Here is a 17,718-nt window from a genome sequence, read left to right on the forward strand (position 1 = left end):
AAACCGCAAGGGGGAAAGTGAGGACCCCTGTGGTACTCTGCAGCTCATCACAATACAATCTGAGATATAACCCCCAGATTTCACCTGTTGGTGTCTATCATCAAGCAATGATCCAAAACATTTCGAGGACTGGTCGGAAACATTGCCAGGCATTGTTAGATGCTCAAGTATGATGCTATGCTTAACTGTGTCAAAGGCTGCAGACAAATCCAACATTACAAAGAGAGTCAGTCCCCCTTTGTCCGCAACCTCTAACAACTCATGATACACTGCTAACAGAGCCGTTTCTGTCCCATGCTTTGGCCGAAATCCTGACTGCAACACATCAAGCAGTGTCTCCCTTTCAACAAATGTCAGGTAACCACTTTCTCTAAGAATTTTCCTGGCCATGATAGGCCTGCAATTGGTCGATAATTATTTAGACAAGCTGGATCCAGAATTGGTTTTTCCAACAATGGGGTAATAATGGATTTTTTAATTCCTGGGGTACTGTACCCTGGGCCAATGATTTGTTAATAAATGTTGTAATGAAGGGAGCAATATGTTTTGCTAGACTTCTAGCAGAGCATGCAGGCAGTGTAAACAAAGAATCATCTGTAGGTTTAAGTTTCAGGATCAGAGATTGAATATAATCCTCTGTCACTGGTTGGAAATCAAACCTCACACATTCTATGTCTCTCCCTAGTACCACTGCATCTGATTGAGTATTCAAGCCTCTCAGTTATCAGACTGCATCTTGTCTGGACCTCCTCAGTCTTTGTCCTAATGCTTTCTTGTATGGTTTCAATTTTCTCTTTAAAAAATACATTAAACATATTAGCCTGTGTTAATGAGTGCTCAGATGATGATATAATACAAATTGGTTTACAAATCCTAGCAACCACTGCAAACAGTTCTCTTGGCTGATTGCTGGCGTTGCTAATTGCAGTGCGGAGAAAGTCCCTTTTGACCCTGAAGATAGCTTATTTATAATTTGTCAATGCAGATTTGGCCTCCTCTGTATTCTCTGGTGATCTGATCTCTCTCCATTTATCATCTTTTTGGCAAGCCCTCTTGCGGAGGGGTATGAGGTTAGGCGTAAACCAAGATTTGGAGATTCTATTATTTTTGGATTTTAACTGAGCATATTTGTAATGTATGGTGTCCCAAATTATGGTGGCCTGGGTAAAGAATTCCTCACTCGGCAATGTACAATCAATACCGGCAAATTTTTGGAATACATCTTCTGCTGGAATATTGGCCAGATTTATTATTTTATGGGTGAGCACTAATGGTCCCCCCTTAACCTTCTCTTTTCCTTTTACTGGGGTAACAAAATCAAAAGATTTGACAAAATGATCAGGCCAAAGAATGGGAACTGTGCCCCTAATTACTGTACAAACACCACCAGCTAGTAATATGTCCAAGCAATGGCCTTTACATGTGAGGGGTCCATAGTCAGAGGTATTAACCCATGTTTCCCATTCACTTCACCCAATTCCCTCGAGTCTGCACGTTGAGCGTTATACATCCAAATATTCCAATCTCCTTTGCATAGGATTTCCTTATATTTGCTTCCTGAAATTGTCAGAAAGTTATCCAGTTGTTCCAAAAATCTAGCTGCCGGACCTGGGGGTCTACAGGCCAAGATAACCGTAATCGTAACATTAGGGGAGAGCTGAACAGAAACTTCGCCCACCTGGGACCCATCAGGCTATTCAAGCTCCTCAAGGTAGGGGACTTCTAAAGAGGATCTGTATATCATTGCTATAATCACCACCCCCTTTTTCCAACCCGACTGATAAAGTGAATATGGTAATCGTCAGGGACCAGAAGATGAAATATCATCTGGCACACATCTGAGAACCATGTTTCAGTCAGCAAAAGCATATCACGGTTCTACAACCCAATAAGTTCTGCCACTTCTAATGCATGAGCCATAGCAGAGCGGGCATTGATTAATGCTGCTACAATTCCATACTTATCTGCTGCTCCCCCACACCCTTGGGTCTTCAGTTTGGGTCTTGATATCCCTAGCTTCCGGATTTTGTTCAATGCCCAAATTGTAATGCTTCCATGCTCATTATTAAGCTTATTCAGAAAAGCACCAACATATCCAATATCCCCCCCTTACCTCCATCTTATTAGACAGGTATTCTATTCCCACAAGTACACCTACCCAATACCGTGATAGGAAAATGTATTTTTCCCAACAAGAAAACTGGAAGCACAACCTGCCGACTGCCGCACTCGGCTCAATCAGGCCTAACAGGTTTTTAAAGAGGGCTGAACCCCGCTTTTGGCAGATCATCTGACAACTTCACCAGAAGTAACAAAAAAGAACGTAACCTGGCTGAAGGTACAGTCCGCCATACATCTTCTGCCAGTGAAGGAAGTCCAGGATTTCCAAAGGGGGAACCAAGATCCCTCCCCTAAACATCTTCCAGGGAACAGAGGGAGAACCAGAATTCAGAGGTCCCTCCAACTGCTCCAGAACTCTTACCAAGCCAGCACACAGCATGTCATGCTAGGCTCTGCAGCAAGCTTCCTAGGTGGGAAGTGCTAGAAGGTCTCTGAACCTAAAACCAAGGACAAGGCAGCTGCCTGCAACACACTCCAGAGTTGTGGGCCATCCACCTTAAAGGACGACACAAGACAATTGAAGAAGCTGGGAGAAGTGCCTTGACAAGCATCTACTGCTGCCCGCCTTAAAGGAAATTTTCAAGTTAGTCGAGTTCCTCGAGCTGCAACTGACTGCAATGCTAACCGTTGTCAATATGCAGTCACTTAAAGACATCTGAGACGTCACGACCAGTGCTTCAGAACCACCCATCAGCACTGAGACAACGATTCCTGAACCAGAACCACTGTGAAGGCCAGCCTGCAGCCGCTGTCCAGCTTCGCTCTCCAAACCGTCTTGCCGCCTGATACCGGCAGCTGACTTTTATCTCGATCTCTGTCACAGAAGCTTGCAAAGCTCCCTGAAGGCGACTCAACCCTGTCGAGCACCAAGAACACCTACATCAACAGGTACATTGTGGCTCTGTCCCTGTGTTCCTTCCCGGAATGCCTTTAGAGACATATTAAGACTCATTGCTCCCTTTGTGCTGAGGCCAAGTAACCTTAAAATTTTGTGATTATTAACCATACCGACTACTCTCCTGCCAGTATCCAGAGTGTATCCTTTTCTCTTCTTTGAAACTGTCTGCCCTCTGCATTCCTTTACAGGGTGGGTTGTATTTCGTAGTGTTGCTAGAACTGTCTGTTGTCATGTAAATAAAGTAGAAACAATCTTGACTCGACAGTCCCTTTTATCATTGGGTAATAACAGTGTTTTCACTGTGCTCTAAATAACCAATGATCCACGACCTTGAGGAGATACACCTGTTGTTCCATCCACGTTACCGAAACTGGACAAGATTTATAATTTGCTTGTTAGTCCAATTTGTTCAGATCCCTTCTAGTGTCCTAGAGGTGTGGGGATGATTGATGGTTTGGAAACCGATATTCACCCATGGACCACTGGTACTGATTCGTCACAAAGACACACAAAAACAAAAATAACGAAATACCTGTTTGTGTATCATCCTTTGCAACATCAGCATGCACATTGGAAAATAGTCTTGAACAATGTACATCTTATTCAAGACTCACCTGGAGTGCAAGATCATCCCTTGTTCGCCTTCACATGAGGAAAGGACCTTAGGAACCAGTTGATATACACACCCAGCCAAGTCAAAATACCTTCTGGACTACAACAGGACCACGTGGTCATTTCCCTGCAGTAACTGCAGTTCATGCCGTTTCACCAAAAAGACAAACACATGTTCACATGCCAGTGGGAGATGGCAACTCAATGTTATGGCTAACTGCAAATCCTGCAATGTTATTTATGTCATTAAATGTCTTCACCATAAGCTATATATTGGCAACATATCAGGATCTGTTAATATTAGGATCAATCAATATGTTCTGCTGTCATCTTTTTACATCTGTACCAAGCCCTCTTGTTGTCCCACCACCTTCCTAGAACAAGGGCCAGGCAGAAATGTTATCAGCAAAACTGAATACACAGATTCTATACATAGTACCATTTTTCAATGGGAGCAGAATTTCAGCAGATGGAACAAAGGTATTTTTACCTTTTTGCGTCATGCATGTGAGCATTTTGGGCACATTGGAGGCCAGCACTTTTCATCCATTCTGATAGGCTGAAATGCCAGCCTTTTTAGCGAATCCAAATTTGGAAAATATTTCGACACAACCCTCACAAAATGTGCAAAGTTGTTACACCCAATAACTGTGAGTGGCTGCGTGAGCACGAATATGATTTTTTCACTCGGGCTGGAGTGGAGAGGGGTAGGATTTCCCCCCAGGTCTCCCATTATTTTCCGTGATGAAGACATTGTGAACCTTACCCATCCCTACTTATTTGACCTGTAATATGTCCGTACTTGCATCTCACTTCCTTCTGTTGGACACCCATACTTGGGATTGTCCGTTTATGTGCAGAATTTGGCTGTAGCCTAAACATTAAATGAATATAGAAATACCTACAGAGGCCGCCAGGGGGCAGTATCTGATTCGAATAGAGGCAGAACGCTCCCGAGAAGCTCCTTCTTCAGTGTGTGCATTCATCAATACCGTTCTGCATTCCAGGGTGCAGTGAGGAACCGCCTTGCACCCTCACTCACCCCACAATTCCAAGGACCTCCAGATTCAACGGTTTGATAAGTCTTCATCGGGCTCTTGCGTGGGTCAACACTCAGATCACATCAGGCATATCACAGTTTTCTTAAACTCAGGCACTTTGAAACCATTTCATAATCGAAGTGGCAACAATGGTAGCGGATGTGGCCTCATTCAGGATGTGGCACGCACGTCTCTTTGCCCGGCTGATGTTTGGAAAATACCAGGGCTGATGGGAATTGTAATCCAAAACATCTGCCAGATTACATAAACTTTGCACTGGTGCAAGTGCAAAGTTTGCACGGTATTAGCTCTAGGGCAAAGTTTGCCCTATTTTTAAAAACACTGGGACATATTAGAAAAATATTTTAGCACCTCAAGTGCAGTTTGGCATGGCATAAAGCACCAGGACAAAAATTGCCATAGTGCAAAAAAGATACATTTCCGATGTGTTTATTTACCTGGGCAGTTTGCCATAGTGCTAAAACCATTGCGAACTTTGCCCTGTTGCAATAATGGAGTGAAAATGTATCTTTTTTGCCCAAGGGCAATTTTTGCCCTGGTGCTTATGCCACGACAAACTGCACTTGCCATGGTGCAATAGTTTTCGAAAATGTCCAAGTGTTTTTAAAAATAGGGCAAACTTTGCCCTAGTGCTAATATTGTGCAAACTTTACACTTGCACCAGTGCAAAGTTTCTGTAATCTGGCTCCTGAAGAGCAAAAGGTTACAGACCTCTGCTCTACTCTGTACATTTCATTTATAATGTTAGGATGGGTTAATTGTACAGATAATTGCAATGTGAACACATATAGAACATATGATTACTTCTACTTTTGCGAAAAGAAGCGTGCTACTTACAATACGTATACACTATGCGTTGCAGAGATGCATAATGGGACATTCTAAAGGTCTGGTGAGCGCGGGAATTAAAATTGTAATTTCATTGACTACCCTGCCATCTCCTGGCTTTCGCATGTATTGCATGTACATTTGCTCATATTCATTTTAATTCAGGAACTATTCTCGTAACTTAAGATCTGCGTGCACTTGAAAGCTCATGTGCTGAACCCCGCGCTGGTTATTGGGACTGATCCGGCAATCTCAGATCCGGGAACACTATTTGTGTTCATTGCTCGGATCATGACCAAATTCGAGTGACTTACAAGCACTTGTAAATATTCCTTTCAGGGTTGTACACTGCAGAAAATATTCAAGAACAGCTTTGTACATTTCATGCATGTGCACATTTTCTAGTTTGCTTGCAACATTACAGGCAACTCATCCTTTCTTTAATAATGTATTAATTAATCTCCTGAAATGTAAATGGTTATTTATGGGGGTGCTGAGAAAAATGTGAGTTCCCCCTCACCTTAACGTCCAACCCACTCACTTGCACCTAACTGCCCTGCCGCTCCTGCCCCCGTCACCCGTGGCTGTTGGGATCCCACAGTTAATCATTTCTATTTCCAGCAGTTGCTATACCTCATAAATTAAATTAAAATATTGTAATGGTGGTATAAGGAAAATGGGAGGCGGGGAGAGATGACCACAGCAACTGACTTATGAGGCATGATCACAATAACCAGATACTATATCTACTCTAGGTGTAGCTCCAATGAGTTGCCTTAAGTAAGTAGCAGGTACCATATTAGGACATTGCAATGCATTGTGGGTATGCAACTTACATCGAAAGCGTACTATGTGGCCTATTCTACCCAACTATTTCTGGTAGTAGGGTTCAAGAGTTTCTTTCTGTTTTTTAAACCAACCATGACATTGATGCTAAACATACCCCAATTCTTTAACCACACGGATGAACTATGTGGGGGTAGAGGCAAGGACACAATAAACGCTATTAGGATGCTCTCAGAAAGTCATAATTCAGTGACCCATTTAAACCTTGAAGACTGTGATGAATGATCAGCCAATCAATGTTTATTCAGCATATACTGTTAACATCCATTATAAAACACGACATACTATAAAATTACATTTATAAATACAGTCATAGCAAAAAAGTTCTTATCTGCACCTTCCATAGATCTCTTTGCATATTATCCAATATAAAGCATAACATTCTGATCTGTCGAGTGCATTATTAAAAACATGGCCTCCGCACAGTTTTTAACGTTATTCCTTAGGAAATACAGTCTTTAACATTTTCTTTTTGGTCCATTAGTAGCTTTACAGACTAGCAAGAAATGTAAAAGATTCCCGGCCATTCCCATCCCATATGGACATTTCCTCGCCACACCTAGCCATGGGGTCCTGGGACGCACAGGTAAAACATTTAGCCTGATCATTAAAATAATTCTCCTGCACTCGTGAGAGTTTACTTTTGTAATACAATTTCAGCGGGTCATTGTCGCACAACACTTTCATTGTTGGGAGCCATCACCTATGTCCTTGAGCATGATCCCATTCCTCTTCATCAGCACATTCTAAAGCCAGGCTTCTCTTTTGCCCTTTCAAAATTGTGCTTAAAAGCTCTGTATTACACAGCCCCCATTTTTCCAGCTAAGACACCCCCTCAGAGAGCCAGTGATATTTGCCCTTTAGAGTACAGTTTGTCATTTCCATTATATAATTCTTTACATTGGGGGTCGCTGAAGCATCCCCTGCTAGGAACCCCCAGCGTGCGGCACAGCGCATCTCCCGGGGTTGCTGGGGAAAGTCCTACCATCTTTCTCATGAAGACGTTCTGTGCCGCGTCGAGTTTTGCACAGGAGGAATAACCCCACAATTCACTTTCATACAGAATAGCCGCATTTGTCCTGATTGTCAGCACTTTTGAACACTTATCCAGCCTTTTCCCTCATACAGATAATACAACTTTTGAAGCCCCTTGGAGTACTTCCATCTGCTTAGCTGCCTGATTTACATGGGCGGACCATCCTCCTTTCTTCGTGAAGACCCCCCAAGATATCTGGCACCACTTCCTTTCTTTCTTGGTTATTGAATTTACCCCACAATTTAGCTCTACCAAACACTACAATCTTTTGTTTTGGATAAGTTCATTGTCAATTTAAGATTCTTTAAAAATGTATGTGCATACTGTAGACACTGCTTCAGTCCCCCTTCTGTGAGGTCTATCAGTGCTGTATCATCTGCATAAACCAGGGCACTGTAATGGACCCTGTTTCATTTTGCTGGCATAACTTTAACAGGAGAGTCATGTGGATTAAAACCAAACAAAAAAAGAGAGAATAAAAGAGGTGCCAAAGGAGATCCCTGTCTGACACCTCTGTTTGTAATCCTTTGAGTACTTGTTCCCCCCACACACTAGATCGTAACTGAAGTATCCCCATATACCAGCTATATCACCTGTAGCAGTCCCGCCGGTACCCCTAGTTTGGATAGCTTTTCCCAGAGAAGATTCCTGTCGACTGAATCAAACGCTTTTGCTAAATTGAAAAATGTAACTTAAAAGTATCCCCCCCAGGTGTATATTTTTCAATGATGGTTTGTAGGACAAAGCATTGGTCCAGAGCAGAACATCCTTTCCTGTAACCCGCTTGATTATCTGATAATGTCCCATTCTCTGTTGCCCACATCAGTAAGCTTGCCACCAAACATCCTGTAAATATTTTATTTGATTTATCAGTAGGGATCTGTTATTTTACCCTTTTACCCTTTTTAAACATTCATTCTAATAAGCTCCTGTTCCATGAACTTGGCCATTTCCATGTAGCTATTATTGCCTTAAAAACCTGTGTCAAGAGAGGCACCCACCAGACAAATATTTCTGGTCTTAACCCGTCCGGGGCCTGCAGCTCTGCCTATTTCTCGTTGAGCAATAATCACCCTGATTTCCTCTCCAGTAAAACTACATTGTTCTACAGTGGTCTACACTGCCTATATATCACTGATTTCATCTGTATTTGAATTTTATGTAACACTCCTTCAAACTCTGTAATGCAACTAGTGGGCAGAACTGATGCCCCCTTTTACATTTCCCCCAAACCCCTGCCCCTTTGCCACCAGTCTGCAGAAGGTTTGAACTTTATATTCTTGGACAACCCTATGTTAGTAGTCCCAAGTTTTTTTTTTTTTTTTTTTTTGGTAAACTGTTATTTCTTTTCTTTTAGCAGCTTTTTATAGGCATATTTTAGTTCATGGAGGGATGTGGCCTGGGTAATGTATCCACTTACAGCCTGATTTAGTCTCCATTTTGCATATCTGCATTCTGCAGTCACACCATACGGTATCTCCACGCTTTCTTCTTCCATGTCATATTCCTTTCCCGGTGGGATCACTGGTTTATCCCAAATAAACTCTAGAAGACCTTCATAATGTAAAATGATTCTTCTTTATCATTCTCATTATTCATGACCGTTCTTAGCCTTTGCACCTCAGGTTCCTGCATAAGGAGTTTCAGCTCATCTCTCCCCACCTTCCCTATGCTTTTGATCATCGTAGCCAGCCCCATCTGTTGCTGTGTGCATATCTCCTTCATATCGTTTCTTTGCCACCAGACCACCACAAGATTGTTGTCACTCTCGGTCCTTTCTACGATTTCAAATGACTTCACCTTATAAAAGGAGAAGGCTTCCACGATAGCATAGTCAATAATTGATTTCCTGCCCTACATTCAAATGTAAATTTGGGAGGTTTATCCGCATTGCAGCAGCCATTTAATTCGACAAGCAGGTAGGAATGCATCCGCTGTGTAATGACCTTTCCTCTAGCATCGTGTATTTGGTTGTTTACCTTCCTTGATAGGGAAATTATTATCTACGAATTCGTAACACAGACTGACGCTCATAAGTAATTCCAGAATGGACTGGTTAAGATGGAAAGATTTTTGAATACCTCATTTCCTGTCTGCCCGTAGAAGTAATAACAAGATCATGAACGATTGCACATATATAACTCCATTAGCATACAGGTATCAACTTGTTATTTCCTTTCGGATCAATAATAAAGGCATACACGTGCGCATGCATGCGCGCACACACACAAACACACACACTGAAATATGTTTGGTTAAAGGGGCATGATGATTACTTTGGCTTGAAATAAGCCTTTGAAATGCATAGAAAAACTAACATTATCGGATCCAGCAAAAAGAGTAAAACTCATCAAATCCACCTGTTTGGCACCCGAAAGGACCACCATGCACTGCTCATGAGGCCTCACATTGTCTTGCGTGACACTGAAGTCTCTGGAACAGCCCTGTCCTGGTCTTCCTGTTAGATCCTAACAGCACTTATTCTGTTTCTTGGGGTTTTCTCTCATTCCCGTCCTGTATGCTTACGGTTTCCACAGGACCTGGTACATGGCCCTTTACTCCTCTCTTGGTACAACGCTTCCTTCTCTGCTATTATTCACTCATTCCCTTTTGATGTATTAATGCTCATGAGTGTCCATTGTTTTCTCTTTCGCCTCAGACTGTTAAGTGTATATATGAATATAGGTATGTTATACACAGTCATAAATAAATGTGTGAAGGAATATGGTGGTGAGGTAGCATTAGCCCTCATGTCCTTCATTATCCTTCCTCCAACCCCCTGCTGTACTCTGTTTCTGCCCATTATCCGCTCACTCTTTCTCAGTTGCAGCTGTTGCCTTGTCTCACATTGGCACCTGACAGAGGACTTTGCTCAGTGGGGGGCTCTGCAAACCTCTTCCTGCAGACATGGCCCCTGATTTGTCTTTTATTTTATTTTATTGAGCATTTGTTAGGTGCTTATACAACATAATTGTGTTTCAAAGCTCCACACGGCTAAATGGGGAGGGAACAGGGGAGAAAAAAAACATTTGCAAAACAGTAAATATCATGGTTTCTACTAGGCCTTGTGGTATTCGAACATGCAAGTGTGGTGAAGAAGTGCAGGAGAATGGGGATGGGTGGATTGGGGCAAGGAATGGACAAGTGCTGGTGGGGGGCCTGGGAGGGAAGTGCCAAGGGGAGTCAAGGAGGATGTCTCAGACTAAGTACTAGGTGCTGTTGCAGGCGACTCACAAGGGTGGGAAGTAGAGCCACCAAGCAGGGGCCCGCGGGGCCAGTGCAGTAGGGGGAGGGTGCTGGTATTGACTGGGTATAAAGCCTGGTATCATGTGAGATTCATAAAGATCAGACTCCGGCCAGATTCATAAAGATCAGGTCAGCTGCAGTGGGGTGATTAGCAGGTAAAGGAAAGAGGGAAAGAGGTAGAGAAAAGCAGAGTTTTGAGCAGTTTCCGGAACTTAAGGAGTTCTGGCTCAAGTGTGAGAGGGGCAGGGATGCTGCTCCAAAGGGAGGCACCAGCTGAGGAAAGATATCTGCCCCCCCCACTCTATGTTTGGAGAAGTGTTTTACAATCACAGAGTTGGAGTTGGAGGTGCACAGGGATCTAGCAGGGTTGTATTTAGGGAGGGAAAGTTGGAGATAGCGTGCTCCCAGGCCCCAGAAAGCCTTGTGAGGGTCTTGAATTTGATCCTTCCAGTCACAGGGAGCCAGTGGAGAGATTTTGGGGCTGGAAAGTTGCAGTCCCTGGGCTTGAGACTAATGAAAAGTTTTGCAGCCCTATTCTGGATTAGCTGGAGGGGTGTTGGGAGGAAAGAGGGATTGAGAAAGAAGCTGTTGCAGTAGTTGTGCCTAGTGAGGACCAGAGCTCTGGAGATGTAGAGCTTCTGGGGTAAGGTGAGGAAAGGGAAAATGCCTCTGAGGAGGTGGAGCTGGAAGTGAGCATTCTTGGTGAGGTCCATGATGTGAGGGGTGAAGGAGAGAGTGGTGTCGAAGATGACTCCAAGGTTTTGGGCCTCACAAGGTGGTGCAGGTAGAGGGCTCAGAGAGGTTGGCCAATGCTGCCTCACACTGCTGCTCCAAGGCTCTTCTAGAAGTCTTCACAGGGAGGGCACCTCTCTTCTGCTTTATGGCCACTAGGGTATCACCCCATTGTCTTTCACATCAGCCACTGTCCCCATGTCATATATGCGACTTCTATCTGTGCTTATGGCAATAGACCCTCAAGCTCATTGACCTTCTGGACATTGCCTCATCTTCCTAGGTAAACAAACACTGGACCTGCTGGACTTCTCTCTACACCAGATGAATTCCTGTGCATCTGATTGCCTCTTCCTAACCTTGAATGCCCCCTTGCAAACCCCCTGACAAGGTCCCTTTCCTGCTCACCCCTGGACATCTATACTCTGGGGAACACAGGATGACTTATATCTCCTCAGACCGCAGACTTTCTGGGGCGTTCGTAATTCCCCAACCTCCATTACACCTGGTTGCCATACACCCTTCTCCCCTATCTCTCCTCCTGTCTCTGCCTTCCCATTCGTTTTGAACTGATGAACTGTTCACCCGGCAACATTATCAAGATTTCTCTAATGAATATTTTGATAAGACCGGCATTACCTGATCTGTTCCTACCCTCCTTAAATGCACTCTTCACTTATCTCCATCACTTCTAGTGCCTCGTAACAATTCTATTAAGCGTATGCACCATATCAAATATTTGGCACACCCGACAACAAATGACGTTCATCCTTGGATATACACAGCGGCAAACAACGTTATTGTTAATTTGAATGTCACCATTTTACAGCGACGTTGGCCCTTTGACTATTGTAATGTTCAGAACAAACACGCAAGCAATTGATGAAGTGATAGGGCCCGATTCGTGGAATTGTTTGCATGATACAAGGTGACATTTCACTGCTGAAAAGTGACTTTCCACTGCCAACAAACACCCTGATTCATGGAACAGTGCAACGTGTATTTTTTGCCGTGCAAAAAGACAGTTTGCACCGTTCCAAGTTTGTTGGCAGTGCAAAGTCACTTTGCACCATGCAAAATATTCCATGAATCAGGGCCATGGTGTCTTGCCATTATAGCACGAGGACCTTGCATGCTGACATTTCTGAACCTTCTTGAAGCTCACTCGTTTCACATGTGCCCCCCTTAGGCTATCATGCATTTTGCACTGACCTGTTTTGGTGAGTCATTGACCCTTCGAGTTAAATATTTGAGACATACTTCTAAAGCAGGGGTCTGTGACATTTGGCTCTCCAGATGTTTTGGACTTCAAATCTCATAATCCCTAAAGTTCAAACCATATGGAGAAAGACAGATTGCAGACTCCTGTCCTAAAGTGTACAACTGATGACGACAAATGTTGCCTCATCATGAGTGATGTGAGTGATCGCAATTGCCTTCAAAAGAATGCGAACCATTGCACTTTGTGCTGCATTCACCTGAACACCAGCTCTGTTTTCTGGCTTCCTGTTTTTCCTCTTTACAATATTTGCACGAGGTGTTCCTTAACACAAACATTAGTTACTAACCCATTTTATCCGCAGCTCACATTTTTACATAGGGGGTCATTACGAGTTTGGATGCAGCCATGGCGCTATTAGCGCCATGGCTGCCTCCAAACCCGGGTCCGGTCTGGCTGAATGGGGACTTACCGGGACATTCCAACCTATGCGGACCCGGTAAATCCCCATTCAGGTAACCATTCCCCATTCCCATTTGAGCCCCCATAGGACTCAATGGGAATGGGGAAGGCGCTAATAACGGGCCAGCAAATTGCGGGCCCGTTATTAGCTCCAAGGGACCCGCAGAGAATGGCTGGTGAGAACAGCTGTTCTTTCTGGGGCCTCGGAATAGGGCGGTAAGGGTTTACCGCCACCGGCATCATTACCGGTGACTGTTAACCCTTACCGCCAAACTCGTAATGACCCCCATTAACATTTATTGACTGCATACATCTGCACAACTGTTCTGAGCAAGAGTTGCTATTGTGCTGTTTCCTTAAATGTTTTTATTTTACTTTTAAGCAGGATTGTATTATGTATCTTTTCAGTCAACGTTCTAGACCATTCCTAGTGAGCTTTTCTAAACAATATTTTGTCAACTAAAAGGCTTATGTATTTTTATCTCTGTCATATATTGGAACTTCACATGCATTAAACTCTAATGTTCAAGCTTATTTTGCTGGGACCTAGGTCTGACTACAATGACCTTTAGCTCTCTGCCAGAGTCATTGCAGCAGTTTGCAGAGGGGCTGCCTTGGTGACAATCAGTTGCTCCATGATGTGAAACGACGTCATCTTGGTGCAGCCATTTTGCAGAATGTAGTGCAACTGTGTACTTTGGGAGAGAGGGTTGTTTTATGTTGCATTGAAAGGTTTATTTTATTTTTGTCCATGCTGCTTGATGCATAGATGTTACTCACGTATTTGCTGCATTGCTATGTGTTTAACCCCTTAAGGTCCAAGGATGAGTATGCTCGTTCTTTTTGCATAGACTTGCATAATTGCCTGGGAGTTAAGGCTGAATATAGTATGCGACTCCCTATCCATGGAAAGTAGCTGCACGTTCATGCAGCGAGTGTCTTACAGGCTGTGCATCCTAACTATATGCAATTCAAAACTGCCTGCTCTGCACGCGGTTATTCTGGGCAAGATGTCTCAGCGCTATCTCACTTATCTGCTTCTCCACATCATTCTCATCTGCGACCCTGAAGCCCAAACCACACAACAAAGTAGCAATGGGAAAGGAACCGCTAGCAGCTGAAGGCCCCACCCATCCTGTGAAGGGGAGCTTCTAGAATGCACTAGAAGCTAACCACTGGCCTACACCATTCCTGAGCTGGTGGTCCCGGACCCTACCTCTCTGACACCCAGCAACTTCCAGGCCAACCAACAACTCTGCAGTCACACTCTTGACTTCAATGGTGCTAAGGTCTTGGAATATTTTGGCGAATATGAACATAGCTATGGCACCATTGCACTATTGGTGATATGGTATTTCTTTCCCCTACCTCATGTCCATGTCATCTACTGTTTGCTTGAAGGGACACTGCACTTGCATATGGCGCTTTAAAATTACAAATACAAATAAATACAATATAGCATTATTTTCATTGGTGACATCTAGGCATGCCTGACAATGTTACGTTCACAAATGTATGCATGTGTGTGTCTGCATTCGCACGCGCGTGCGCACAAACACATATGGAGTTCCAACAGTCATTTCCTGTCCTCTGAAAAGAGAGAGATTCAGAAAGGGGCACATGGTAGCTTCTGATGACGCTCCTGGGTCTCTTTGTCTTCTAATGTTTGACGTGTGCACAGCCACACTAGGTCCTGTGGAGTCCTACACGAGACACCTTATTCCAGAAGAGCCTACGTTGACTTAACCCATACATGCATTTATTCATGTATGCTTGTTTTCTATACTCCTTACCTGCCTCCTTCAAGCCACTTTATTGCACTGGGGGTGATGAGCAGGGATAACCACCAAGTGAGTTGGCAAGTGGCAAGATAGCTCAGTAAGATTAAATGTTGCACCAGAAATCTATGCTTAGCCTTCTGAGTAGGCAGCAGGATAAAATCAGCCATTCATCCTCCTGAGATGCCAATCAAAGTGGGATTAACAACTATATATACTGGGATGTATACTGCAAACCTCTGCATATGCATGGTCTCCTTGCACACTGGCGGATATGAGAGGGGTGTGTATTCGGATAATGGGGAGAGAGGAACAAGAATGTAAGTGGCATATGCTCTGCGTTTGGGTTTGTTCTTAGGTGTCCTGTATCCAGATCATAGAGGCATCTGTGTCCAGAGGGGAGCCATGGATGAACTGGGTGCTGGGTGGCATGGGCTGTACTATGTAAAGTGATTGTAGCGGTGTATCTTTCTGTTGTTTGATGCCATATAGTTGGTTTCAGCACAGGGGGTTGAAAATGTTAGTGTGGGGAGCTTAGTGGAGGGCCCTGTGGGCAACATCAAGCATCCATCCAATGTGGCCATGGCGATGTCCCTTGCTTGCCATCTCAGTAGGCATGCCCTTCAGGTAAGGTACGTGTGAGGAATTCTGGTTGGGCTGGTATTTCTGCCAGTACATAGTGTGCAGTGACCGGTCCTGGATGGAGTAGGGGGACACAGGGAGGAATGGAAGATATATTGGGCAGTGGGTACCAAGTAGACACTGGGTGAGACTAGTTCTGAGAGGGACTTCCGAATAGGGAGTTTGGAGAGGGCTGCAACCAGTTGGGTCATCATGCTTCAAAGTCAAGGTGCGTGATCCGATGGTATGGGAGTAATGAAACCATTTCTTTGTAAAGAAACATTTTCAGGGCTTTCCTGTAAATGGGATGGGCTATTAGTTGTGCTGTCTCGCCTTGCAAATGTGAGACCCTGGAAGCCTGAACGTTTTTCCCCTATGTTTATTCTGACTAAAATGGTCTCTGCTTATTGTTCTTGTATTGTTATTTTGTACGTTGGATAGTGAGACACTATCTTCCTAAGGTTCAGTGTGTTCCCATTGGTCTCAAACACAAGTAGCACCCTGCTGGTCTGCCATATGATATGATATGATATGGCATTTATAGCATGCCTATACACAAGTGTTCCAAGGAGAAAAAGTGATTACAGAGAACTTAAGATATAGCCACTTTTCAAGCCTGTGTTTTGAGAAAGCCAATATATACATCCTCACATTCCTCCTGATCTCCAGCCGGTCCAACTACGGCTGCAGGGCTGCACCTCCTGTGCCTCACCATCAACACCATGGACATCAGAAGGGGGTTTATCTTTTGAGCTCTTTCGCCTTTTTTCGTTGGTGTCTAGGTTGGATTTCACTTTATATTTTTATTCCTGAAAGCGGACTAGCTTGCAGGCATTTTTTTATGAACGCAAATGTTTGTTATGTGCTTCTTGCACAAGTCATAGGTGTAAATGTCAATAATCTCCAGCGTGGAGGGCTTTCACGACATGATCATGGCAGATAACGGCAGCATCAGTTCTCGTTAAAGGCAGTTGCTTTGCTCTATCCTGTTAACGAGCACAGGGCTGTTACTAGCCAGTATTGCCCTCCACTCCAGTGATGATTAACTCATTGGTATTTGAATATAACACAGAATGCTTCTAGGAACCAATGAAAGGTTATGGGCCTCATTACGACCCAGGCGCTAATGACGGCACCGTAAAAGGCTGCGGCGGCGTTAACCTATTAGAGCCTAATTACGAGGTCCCTTTGCGGGACCTGACATTAATGGCTGGTTTTACCAGCCGTTAAAGTAGGGACCCACAAAGGGACCTTGGTGCTAAGTACGGTGCCGCAATTTGCGGCACCGTACTTAGCGCCTTCCCCATTCCCATTGAGCCCTATGGGGCAAAAATGGGAATGGGGAAGGGCCATGGCGGCATGGGGAATTACCGCCCCACCAACCTCGGAATGGGGTGGTAATTCCCCATTCCACCATGGTGGACTCCGGCATCGACCTTGGTGCTAATAGCACCATGGTCTTCCGCCAGGGTCGTAATGAGGCCCTATGTCACTAAAAGGGTGCTCTGCTCTTCTCAAGTTTAGGGACAGCGGGGGTGCCGGGTTCTCAATTCTTTGAAGACTTGGCATGTTTGTTAATCTGGAGCCATTTGCGTATTCACACTTATCGGCCTCTTACATAGACTTATAGTTCTAGTTTTGGAAGTACCCGGAATCGTTTACTTGTTCATCCTCACAGGTGCTTGCCTCAGAGAGGGAGTTCATGACATAACATGCTAGTACCAGGCCCAGAGCAGAAGGCCACTTGCAAGGCAAAACAACACAACGACATCAGAAAGCGACTCCAGGTCCCGAATAAACAAGCAGCTTCCTCAGAAGAAACGGCCTTTCTTTAGAAGAATTCAATTCATAAAATAAAACCGGATGTTTTTTCTGGAAATGCGTGCAAAGAAGTCACCATTTCCAGAACATTCCCTTCATCAAGTAACAGTTGTGTAGCCTTCAAGTGAAAGCCTGGTGTGATACGTTCAGATTCATGAAGAGTCTTACTTTTTTTGTGGAGGAAAGTGTACAGCTTCTGCATGACGTCCGTCTTCATGATCTCCTGCAGAAAACTGTCCTGCTCCTGCATCTCGGATTTATCAACCTCCTCGCTGGTCCCCGTTTTGCGGTCATAATTATCGAACAACGAGATGATGCAAGCGTAGGTCGGCTGGCTGAGAAGCTCTGCGTTCACGTGGGTGTAGAACCTGCGCAAGAGCAAACAGAGCAGACAAGAGCATAAGGGCGGTGCAAGTGAAGAAAGACGGCATGCCAGA

General features: G+C 44.2%; 1 protein-coding gene across 2 annotated transcripts in view; it reads right to left on the bottom strand.

Annotated features, from left to right (window-relative positions):
- ENDOU (endonuclease, poly(U) specific) overlaps positions 1 to 17,718 on the bottom strand; it is a 179,606-nt gene that overhangs the window by 41,582 nt on the left and 120,306 nt on the right. For both annotated transcript variants that reach the window (XM_069653200.1, XM_069653201.1), the window contains one exon: positions 17,450 to 17,649. In XM_069653200.1, coding sequence (XP_069509301.1) covers positions 17,450 to 17,649 — 200 coding nt within the window. The remainder of the gene's footprint in view (positions 1 to 17,449; positions 17,650 to 17,718) is intronic.

This window comes from Ambystoma mexicanum, chromosome 3q (genome assembly GCF_040938575.1).
Source record: "Ambystoma mexicanum isolate Mex_15411 chromosome 3q, UKY_AmexF1_1, whole genome shotgun sequence".
Lineage (NCBI taxonomy): Eukaryota > Metazoa > Chordata > Amphibia > Caudata > Ambystomatidae > Ambystoma > Ambystoma mexicanum.